The sequence below is a fragment of the Pecten maximus genome, chromosome 13 (genome assembly GCF_902652985.1).
Source record: "Pecten maximus chromosome 13, xPecMax1.1, whole genome shotgun sequence".
Lineage (NCBI taxonomy): Eukaryota > Metazoa > Mollusca > Bivalvia > Pectinida > Pectinidae > Pecten > Pecten maximus.
This window is the reverse complement of record NC_047027.1, coordinates 24686855-24698592: the sequence shown is the minus strand read 5'-3', so window position 1 is coordinate 24698592 and position 11738 is coordinate 24686855. Positions and strand designations below refer to the sequence as shown.

Genomic DNA, 11738 nt, shown 5'->3' with positions numbered 1-11738 from the left:
GTTGTGTTCATCATACCTAGCACCACTGATGTGTAGAAGAAATTACAATGCAAACAGATTCCTCTTCAGTGGTTGCTGCTGATACTTCCATCATGGGCTGTTGATGTATGGGAGACACTCACGAGAACTGGAGATTACATGTCTTGTAGTTAGGTGTAAGATGGTCCACTTCTTGTACCGCCTTAACTGTCCACTGTGACTCTGGACTTGCTGGACTATGCATTCGGTAGAGGTAGTGTCCATTTGTTTCTTGGAGGACTGTTTGTAACTGGACTTGGCAGGTTATTGTTAACCCACGTTCTGTTATGCGAGGACAGGGCAGTGTACCTCTTCGCCATCTTAGCATAGTTGAATCCTAGAAATGATGCAAATTGTTTTGTATACGCATTAAAGGTAACAAGATTTGCCATGTTCACAAATGTTAAAGGTCTTTGTGTACAAACAGATGAGAATGTGCGAGTGCGTGTAAATCATTAAGGGTTAGTGTCATCGAATTCTTAATAGAATACACAACATATGTAATCTTATTGAAAGTGAGGATTATAGGAGAAACAGGGTCCAGGAAAGATAAACAGCTGGGAATTAAATTATTCATTTTAAATTCCAAACAATGTTATCAATACTCAAACGTTGAAAAAACAATTCTTAAAACTGCTCCTTCTATACAGGCAAATTTCGTGCATCATTTTTAGATATCCGTCAAAATGCAGTTTACACACAAGTAAACGATAAAAAATAATGCCTTTTATTACATTTTTACCAGTGAAATATCAAAAAATATTCATTCTATAAAAGTGATATTTTTCACTAGTGAAAAATATCATATGTATCACTAGTGAAAAATATCACTTTTGCTGATTTGACCAATCAAATGAATGATTAGAAAATACCAAAATAATTGACCAATCAGAAAGCCCGACATATATCTCAGCACCTGGACAGGGGGAACTACATTTTTTGTTTACAAATTATCGCTGTAGGCCTAGTTAGCATACGGGGTAGATTTTTCGTTGATAAAAAATGTAATAAACAGAATATCTAACAGTGTCTTCAGTAATACTATATATATTTCACTCGTGCGGCTAATATTTTGATATTTTTCACTCGTGCTGCGCACTCGTGAAAAATATCAAAATATTAGCCCCACTCGTGAAATATATTTGGTATTACTGAAAACACTGTTAGATATCCTCTATATATTTACAGTTACACTCATTTTCATTAAGGGCTATCAAATAATTAAATCGGCATTCTTTTTGGCGTTATACGAATAAACGTATCAGCTGGACAATAAATGGAATCGCTTAACAGCCGATTAAAATTTGGCGGGAAAGGTTGTCAACTACATGAATAAACAAAATATAGTTCCATAATAACACCTGGGTTTTATTCGATTCCTGTAAGATATTTCAAATATTTTTTTTTTTCATCGGTATGCATTCAAACTTGACCTACACAGTCCACGTCCCTACTAGATAATAATGCAATAGCAATGTACATGATACATTCCTATTGAACCTTCAATACACATGGCACATCCTTATTAAAAACAATACAATATTATTTCACAGGATTAAAGTAAGAATGCATAAAAAAATATTTTAGTCTCTACAAATATGGCCACCCAAGGTTTATCACTTATTCTGTATATATCAGGCATCAAATAATGTTAATCGATATGTGTGATATTCAACATCCAAGGTCCGATACATTTATTGCAAGTAATGGGACATGTGGAGCATTAGACTTTTGTAATAATGTCTAAATTGTTAATATGTAAGCTCCTGAGTGCATTGCCACTGTTGTTTGCCCATTAGAATTGGAATTCAATTTTCAAGATAACTGGACATTGCTATCACAGAAAATAGTAATGCATTATAATCTATAAAATAAAGACAAGAACAAAGTCGAGCTCAGGAATAGTTAACAATTATCCGATGTTGTTTAATTCATAAACAACTATAAATCCTTTGCACAGTTAGGAAAACTCGCAGTGAGTTTATTAAATGTCCTCAACAACCTTCTAACTTTCATCTTTATTGTCAGAAAGTCTCTTTTGAGTTTTTCTTTTTATTTCTTTTTTGGAAATGTCATAAACAAGAACCTCTCGGTGTGTATCCTCCATTGTACAATGTTAAACATTGATAACTCAATTTTTTTTGATTATTTTATAACGGATAGACGTTTAATGCTGTATAATTGAAACCCGCAGCTACATATTTTTCCGTTCTTACCAGCAGGGCAGTGAGTCATAATCCCAGAGGTTGATTGCAGCCTGCCAATCACGTTATACTTAATCTATATAGTGACATGGTTAAGAGTATATACATATACTTTTCTTTTGGAATCAAAACTTGAGAACGATTATATTTATTGAAGGTATGGATATTTTATTAATCCCCCTTTTATCCTATTTCCAGGTTTATGAATGTGTTTTTTTTATTTTCGCCTGCTTTAAACTCTTTAGACCCCTAGCGTTACTGACTAGTCCTAGATATAAGAAAAGGCTGTATGGTGCAGGGTGTTAAGCTAAATCCAACTGGGGCAACATGTGGAGTTTTTTTTCAAGATGGCTGCTATCCTGGATTTCGGACTGATCCCAAGAACTGTTAACATACAGCTGAAGTTTAGTGATACCGTCGCTTACACGTTTATTTTTTCAATGCATGTTTTATTGAAGGACTGGATGTCCGTGTCCACTTAAAGATAAGGAAATCAACAACGATTTCCTGCTAAAAAAAAATTAAAAAAAATATATCTGCTTTATCACAGTTCGGCGACATCGTTTGACAATGATATGTTTTACCAAACTATTTATTTTACGTTATCTTATCGGTAGAAGGATGTTCGAGTGCACTTTAAGATTACAGTATCAACAAAAACATCCTGCTTAAACAAATCTGACGATCTAGGCATGTCTTTTTTAGTTGATACAATCATCAATAATAGGTCATTGATACCAGTTGGAGCGAGGAGAAATATTTTAGAGAAAGAAAAAAATTGTGATTAATTATCGGATGTTTGTTTCGAAATTCGAATCAATATACTACTAAATTTCATAATGTATTGTATATTGTGATTAAAATACGTTGGCAAATATAGGCAATTTAAGTTGAGCCTTAACACCTTCCTGTTCGGAGGTTTTTGAGGGTTTTTGTAGGTAAAATGAACAAGTTTTCTAAATCTATTTTTTCATAATTTTAATCTTCCATGTATATCGAGTGTTATATATCCCAAGATAGGGTATTACTCAAAGTTCATTTTCCTTTCGATATTTTTCATCTATGACCTTTCAACTAGAAAAGGTCAAAGGTCAAAGATCACACAGGTCACATTTTTTAATGAAAAAAAATGTGATTTTTGATGTTTGACTTATTTTTTCACACATATAAAAACATCATGAAGGCTTAATGGATATTGAATTTTAAGCTACAGACATATATGAAGATAGTTTCATAAGATGACTTGGCAAAAGTCTGAAATAAACTTTTGGTGAAAGGTTTTACACAGTGAATCTATATGGAAAAAACAACAAAATACAGATTTTTATAGCATCATTATGTATCATCCAACATTTTTAATGAAATATATCTGTTTCGTTGTTACATTCCGCAGAGCAAAAGGCTGAACATCTTAAAATATACACTGCTTTGAAACCATTTAGAAGGGGAGGGGGGGGGGGGGGGGGGGTCTTCGGGGGTTCTTCATGTGCATTTAGCATTGCTGAAAGTTTGATGTGCATTAAGCATTGCTGCAAGTTTGAAATAAAAATTGGATTTATAAGTTTTTTTTCATTGATGGACCAAATACATTATTTTGGAAAAAGTAAATAAAAATTGAATGATAAAGTTATGTACCTATGTATATGGAGTTATCATACCGAAGTGCACAAAACAAGGGAGATAATCCATTATTTTATTACAGACATGTTCTTGGTGTAACCACCTCTCTTATAAGCTCCTTTCAACAAAGTCAACTAATTACTTATCAACTCCTTAATTTATCTTGTCCTTGTTGAAAACTGAATTAGATTTTAAAACAATATGTTCTTACATACAATGTTGCTACCCATAATAAAGTATTGGTGAGTTATTACTTAATGAAAAGAGATGATCACCTTTTTTATGAAATACAGTTGCAATTCTATCATGACTTGTTAGTAACAACATATTCTAAGAAACTCAAGTAACATTTTTGAGATTTCCATTTGTAATAAACCTTTGAAAAATATTTTCCAATTTCAGAAAATGAACATACAGATTGCTCCTATAGGGAAAACAACTGCATCAGTAAATTCTGTATATGTTTAACATTGATGTACCTCATATTTCCTCTTTCTGTAGTTACCTTTCTTCCTATGCCAATCTTGAACTCTAACACTCTCATCACTTCCATTATGCCACAACTTGAAACAATTTCTTTCTTTGTTAAGACAAAGACCAACATTACACTGTTCACATTTGATAAATGTTTTCCTGCTTGGCAAAGGAATTCGCTGTATACTAGCTTTAGCATTACACATCACACAATCTACTCTCTTATCAGTAACAACAGGTAAACATTGATTTTCATTTATCTTTTCTTGCTTTCCATATTTATCATATATATATTGGAAAATACATTCCCTAAATTCAAGTTGTCCAAAATGAGATGGCAAATTACTAGCTGATTGCTTATACAATACAAAGGCATTAACAATCATAATGTCAATGGAGTGAAAAAATAAAACTTTCCACCAATGAAATTTAGTTCTCAAATATGAAGAATACTGTGTGACATATTGATTACTCTTATCTACACCTAACATACCTTGATTATAAGAATTTACAACAACAGGCTGTGACACATTGGTTTTCTTAAAACCAGTTCTATGTTTAACAGTACGTACACATGATGTAATATCTGAGCCTTTATGAATTGGAGATACAATCGTAACAGTTCTACAATCTTTCCACTGTACAGTTACATAACCATCTTGTCTATGCCATCTGAAATCGCCTCTACTTGTAGCTTTTTCCCACTGATCAACAGATGTTTTGAAACACAGTGGCATTGCTGTACTGTTTTTGCGTACCGCACCTATGAGATAGGTGGATTTGGCTAGCAAGTCTTTAATCAAATTCAATGATGTATAAAAATTATCTACAAATAAGTGATAGCCTTGATTCAACAGAGGAGATATAAGTTTGAAAACAACATTGTAAGCTAAACCCTTTCCCTTGTCAATAATTTCTGACCGTTTTTTACCTAAATACACATAAAAATTATAGGTATATCCAGTTTGAGTATCAGCAAGTATCCACAACTTTAAGCCAAACTTCACAGGTTTATCTTTTATAAACTGGCGTATTCCAGAAAATCTGTGTCTTGAAGCAACCATTCTCTCATCTACTGCTATTTGACGAAAGGGTTGGAACAATTCCTGGGATACTGCGTTGACATGATCTAGAAGGGGTGTAATTCGAGTGAGTTTGTCACCTGCAAGAAAAGATTTAAAAAAAAAAAAAAAACATTAGACAAATGCAGGAATTTATGGGTTTTGTAAATTAAGGTAAATCATTACTCCAGACACAACTTTTAAACTTGCAGAAAAGGCATTGTGAGTCCCAGTGTTTTTAGTAATCTTTCAATGGCCAAATGTTTTTTCATGTGGCCAAGTTGTGTGATCCAATATTATGTACTGGGATAGATTGACATGAGACAGAAGGACAGACTGACAAAGTTGAAACAATACTATTCTTCTCAAAATTGTGCAGTTAGCATGAAATTTTTCAAAGATATAACATGGTACTCATGAATGTAATTTAGATCGGTTAGTTTGAATAACATCTATTAAACAGTGGTAGTATATTATGCAAATCTGTATATTTACTTTTATCAATGTCTGCTGGAGGTGTTATCTGTAGGAACGCCAGGATGGACTGGAAACGTCTCTTTGGAAGTAGGAGAGGCACAGGATTGAAACGATACAAGTAGTTTGAGGCCCAATATCTATCCATAGTGGACATCTTTGTGAAGGACATGTATATGATAATACCTATAAACCTAGGACAAAAGGAATACAAAGTTAGACAGCTATAAACATTTTGTAAAAAACAGGCAAAATTATAATATTATTTAATTACACACACTGTTGGTCAAGTGTTTTAATTTCAAGACATTGAAGAATTATAATCATTCTAAATTTATCATGAAATTGTTCGACAACAATTGATGTGTACTTTTAAATCTGAAATTTTGCTATACATGCATGGTTATACATCAGGTGTAATACTTACTTATACATTTCTTCCTCTGTCACTCTGCACCAAGTTCCATCCGGCTGGGCATAGGAGGTGAATTTGCCTTTATTAACAAGAGACTCAGCAAAGTGATTGGTTGCAATGCACAGGGATGTTATTAGCTGTGATGTTAGAAATAACCTCAAGAAATCCATCGGTGTTTTAGTCTTAAGGGAATTCCTGAAACATGAATTTCAAATACTGTTGATACCAAAATACAGACCTGATGCATTGTTTTTAATATGAGGGTTTAGATGCAGTCATGCTTTTTTAAGAAATTATATTGCTATGTAAAGATATATGTAAGCAACACTTATACATGCATGTAGTAGAATAAAGTATCAGTTGGATGAATAGAAAATCCTGTTAAAGTTAAATAACATAAATGTTACTCTGTCATGCTTATTTACTGTTTAAAATGTTGTTCATTTCACAATATGGTATATTCCATAGATTTAACTATTAAATCATAAACAAGCATATCCCCAACTAACAAAATCTTATCTTGAAATACTTGGCTGAATGTGTATTTTTAGTAAAACAGATCTATACATATGACATTTTAAGCTATCTAAATACCAAACTTTTTCATTCAAATCCATTGAAACTAATTCATCTGGACAAACAGGTGGAATGAAATACAGACAATGAAAGGCATATTATAGCCCCTTATAAAACTTATCTAAAACTTTGATAAATCATAAAGCTCAACATTGTACACACTTTCTCAGTCTCCCTGTATTTACCCCTGGTGGTAGATTGGGTGTAAATTGGGTTTGTTTGTTGTCAGGGCACTGTTCATCATCTACTGTCTCATCCTGCCAATAGATGCTACCAAGCGGTTCCTGAGATCCCATAAAACTTGAATCCTGGGAGTCAGCACTGAGAAAATTATAATGAAACTATTGAATATTTCACATACAGTTCTAATTTTCTTTGTTTTGAGATTCAAAACATATACTAAGAATATTAAATATACAAATTAAAAAAAGGTTTTCATTTTGAAAATGATTTTTATTATATCATACATATCCTGAGTGTTGATGTCCATAGATATGAAAATTCTACACTATATTTGCTGAATCTCAAATGCGTAAATCATTTATAGCTGCATACCTTTCAATATGGTCATCATCTGACTGCACATAATCAGGATCAGCCATAATGTCATCAAGAAAGTCCTCTTCTTCCTCTGACATTCCTAGGTCAAAGCCTTCATATGGCTCAAAATAGCCATCAAAATCTGTAAAAAAAAAGAAGTGATGAAAATTTGACAGACAGAATGGGTGTGGTTCATTCAAACCTATTTAAAGTACTGGCAAGACCTTGATTGGATTTGACAATGTTTATTGAAACAATTTACAAGGCCCTCTCCCACCATTACAGCTAGTACACAATTATTACACATAACATGGATGTTGAATCCAGGACCTTCTGAATTGTAGCTCAACTCCTTCTGATCACGAGCTGTATCTATATGCTTTTACTACAATATATAATTAAATTGTGATGTTTAAAAATTTCACTGAACATTTTGCAAGTAAATAAAGCCTTACCATATTTTTTCATGAATTCTTATGCTATTTGCACATATTTATTTTTTATTTCAGTTTACTTGAACCAGAGACCTAGTGTATAGGTCTCTGCTTGAACTTGCAGTCTGATACCTACATACTAGATTCTATGTAGATCTACATCAATGTATATTTATGAAAACATCACATTAAGATTTTTTTTCAGTCTAGTTTTAATATGCAAATATTAAAGATGTTACTTTTATTATTATTTTCTAAACATCACCTTCAGTATGTAAGGTAATTAAAAGTAGCCTAATGTCCCGATACATTTATTGACATGTTTTCCTCGCCCACGGTACCATTTAAAGGCTGAAAGGTAATAGCGGACACTAATTAAACTCGTTATCAATAATAAATTGACGATTTGACATTATCATCGAGAGTTAGAGCCATAGTCCTGACTATATTAAAAACAACGAGCACCTGTTAATGTGTGACGTGCACGTGCTGTTCTGTGCATTAGACCAGATAGCTGATCTAGATCTAGGTTAGTCAAATTCGCCCAACTCGGCAACTGTCGATTCACATATTGTACAAACGTTACATTGAAGAAAATATCGAATTTATTTTGAAAAACTAAATAATCACACAGGCCTCGTCGGGAAAATATTATATGTATCAATGTGGTCCACATCGTTTTTCCATTGATTTAGTTTTACATCAAAAATTGCACACAATATCGTTGTGCAGGCCTATTTCAGGATGTGTAGCTAAGGACGCTAGCTATTCAAGGGACTGCACTCTAGCTAGCCCTATTACTCAAAATCTATCATCACCAGAAAACACGAGCCACGAGTAGAAACTTAATATGATAATTTGATTAAGACAAGATTTTCAATAATAAAACGTGGATTTGGGGTTGATAATTACCATAGTTTTCACCACTTGGAACTTCCACGGCCATCGCGTTTGGAGCGTCCATGTCTGGTTAGATGTCGCTGTCAGCATCCCATAATATACCGATTCTATTTTTAGAACATCACCCGAAGAAAGCGAAACACAAGTCGATTTACGAGTTTATTTCGTATAAATTTCAGCCAATTTTAAAACTAGCGATGTAGGATTTTGATTTTAGCACCACTGACTGTCTGTGCAATTCATGATCACTTCATGACGTTACGATTAAAAAAAAAATCAAACGTCACGATTTGTTTAAGCTTCTCGTTTTTTCGCTTTGAGTAGGGTCAGCTAAATTCACCATAATTCCATTTCTGCTGCGCCAATTTTCAAAACAAAAACTGATTTATAAAGGAAATTAACGTAGTGACTTAGATATCGTACGATTTAGAAAATATGATGCATACAGATATCCTTTTTCCCCCGCCGAACAAAAAATATTGTAACGTTTATGTTAAAAAAACGAGGTATGATATTTGTCCTCACTTGGTTTCCTTAAAAAAGATGATAAAGAGAAAAGAAAACATCCAAGTTCTTTTTGGGGATCTCCGCTTTTTATTGTTATAAATCCTTTTAACACCACGAGTTTTTCGTTTTTGACTTTGAGTAGTTTATTTACAGAAAACGTGAAGAAATTTCACGCCGTTTTCTGCAGTTTTTTTACTGACGTTTTTCCAACAAAAAATGTGTGGTTCTGTTTAACCTTTAACTAATTATTATAAAATTTATATGACTATAAAATAGAGAAATCACTTGTTCCGTTGATATCTACTTTTCATTTCTGAGATGCATATAAAGGGTATTTTGATGCGTTTGAAATTAATGGATGACGTTATAAAAGTCATATCGGTACGATAGTACCGATGCGAACGGGAAGGTGTTAATATACATATACGCCCCCTTGTACAATGTTAGCTTGTTTATGACCGCGAGGCACATGCTACCAATGTTATGTATGAACACAAGACTTGGCAGGAACTCCCTGCTTGAGTATGAAAATGCACCTTTTTTTAGAATTTCAGGTCAAGCTACAATCTGCTGTGATGCACGGATGAAAATAGGTGAACATGCCATCATCAATCTGTCTTTTGATCTTATTTATAAATGAATTTATTTGTGAAAGATTCGAAATTAACAAAATGTATTGGACTTAAATAAAAAAAAATCAAACAAAAACACTTCATTACAGTAAACATCAGTAACTAGTCCATTTCATAAACTATATACCAAGAGTAATTATCATTAAGAACATGATGATAAACTTGTAATTTAAGATAGACATGCGATGATTATTGTTAGCGGGTTATTATTAATTTGTCTACAATCCCGTGAAAATTATGACAGTAACCTTGGAGTATCAAAGATGCAATTATTACGTAAAATAACGAACTTTGTTATTGTAAGATGTGTATCAATAAAGAGTGGGCCGACTGCTTTGGAATATATTTCGTTGTGTTTTCATACCGCTGACTTCGATTAATATACACTGAATTGAGCTATAATTATTTATATGATTTCATGAAAAATATCAGAACGACATGTCGGCATATGGACTATGTATCCATAGTTAGCAGAAATTATAGTTTTTTGTATATAATGGCCATAGACGCAAAGTCATTTGAAGGGTGCACAATTTCCCCAAATCCTATTATAGACTATTGCACGGTCATCTTGAAAAAGTGCACTCTAATCATGTCAGCGTATGATATAACCAATGTATCCAACAGTTGTATCTCACAAACTTTGTATGTACTGCTTTAGAAAAGTATACACAAAAACATCATTAAGAGTGGGGAGAAATATTTTAAAAATAGAGTGTTAATACTTACTATTAGGTAAACTCGACAAATGTACGAAAATCACCTTCTTGAAAGTCACTCAGTTCTTGAATCACGAACATCATCTTTTACCGTCCAGGAATGCACAATTACTTCAAGGAAATAGGAATTGTCTTACTATTCCACAAAGTGTTCCAGTAAAGGGTGGTGGTATCTTATCCATGTATTCCTGTGAGGCAATGTGATCTGAATTAAAACGGAATTAAATGCGTCCGGCACTGTATGAAATTGTTTTAAGTATTATCTTGAATATTTTTTTTTATATTATGGAGATGTAACATAAACGGTTTATTTTAAGTACACTCCGTCTTTTGTTTGTTTGTTTGTTTTTGGCTCCATAACATAAAGGATATATTCAAGTCAAACCTTACGATTGACCTTTTTCACCATCCCCGTGAACATCCGCTCTTATTTGTGCACTCTTTTATCTGAGAAATTATTACGCCTCAGAATCAGCCAATCAAGAGCGACGTTATAAATGGCGACATTTGTTTTACAAAAAATGAACGTTATGGGCTGATAACATAAACATTAAAGCCAATGAAAATGTTTGTTACAAGCTAGATTGAATTATATCAATATTATTTTTATTTCGTTTATATTTTATTATTTACGCGCAATAGACATTGACCGTAATATTACTAAATGCTTTATAACAACTTTGTTAGTAGTTTGAGTATTTTGAACTTTAGCTGAGTAAACGATTATGTGTAAAATAGATTAAACGTATGTACAGCAAACATTAGGATTAAAGTGTCTTTCTGTTTGAGCAGAGACTTGTATATCAGGTATATAGTCTCGGGTTTGAGCTGACGTTCAGTATAGTATTATCACAACGATTTTTCCCGTCGTTGTAATATTTTTGTAGAATATATATAAAATCCAAAGATGTTAAAATACGGTCCAAGATATAGTATTTATTACACTAAACTTTCTAGGAGTCGGCAGGCGATTTACGGAATATCCGTACTCTAGGTCCGAACTCTAGGTTCTAATTAATTTTACAAAACCTTACACATAGTATTTAAGCTAGAGTTAATACAAATGATTGACAGGTGGCATTTTAGTACTCAGATGGTCACATTTCAGACAGGTGAGATAATAAGCTTAATTGACCTTTGTCCGAGGCTAGGTGTCATACCTGG

The 11738-nt window shown here is 33.0% G+C and overlaps 2 protein-coding genes across 2 annotated transcripts in view; both read right to left on the bottom strand.

Annotated features, from left to right (window-relative positions):
• The window catches only part of LOC117340565 (peroxidasin-like), an 8033-nt gene extending 7810 nt beyond the window's left edge, over window positions 1–223 (bottom strand). Inside the window, exon 1 of the mRNA XM_033902325.1 lies at window positions 123–223. Within this exon, the coding sequence (XP_033758216.1) occupies window positions 123–223 (101 nt within the window). The remainder of the gene's footprint in view (window positions 1–122) is intronic.
• Window positions 224–3688: 3465 nt separating this feature from the next.
• On the bottom strand, window positions 3689–9305 carry LOC117341430 (piggyBac transposable element-derived protein 4-like). Its single transcript, XM_033903280.1, has 6 exons — window positions 8729–9305; window positions 7398–7524; window positions 7005–7163; window positions 6279–6461; window positions 5873–6045; window positions 3689–5478 (listed from the first exon to the last, which is right to left on the bottom strand). The coding sequence occupies exons 1-6, from the start codon at window positions 8778–8780 to the stop codon at window positions 4307–4309; spliced, it is 1866 nt and encodes a 621-aa protein (XP_033759171.1). The 5' UTR covers window positions 8781–9305; the 3' UTR covers window positions 3689–4306.
• Between the last annotated feature and the right edge of the window lie 2433 nt (window positions 9306–11738).

Coding starts and splice junctions, on each gene's coding strand:
- LOC117341430 (XM_033903280.1), bottom strand. CDS start 8,780: ATGGACGCTCCAAACGCGATGGCCGTGGAAGTTCCAAGTGGTGAAAAC. Junction 7,525..8,728: donor TCCAAGTGGTGAAAACTATG/GTAATTATCAAC, acceptor TTTTTTTTACAG/ATTTTGATGGCTATTTTGAG. Junction 6,046..6,278: donor ACAGAGGAAGAAATGTATAA/GTAAGTATTACA, acceptor CTTTTGTCCTAG/GTTTATAGGTATTATCATAT.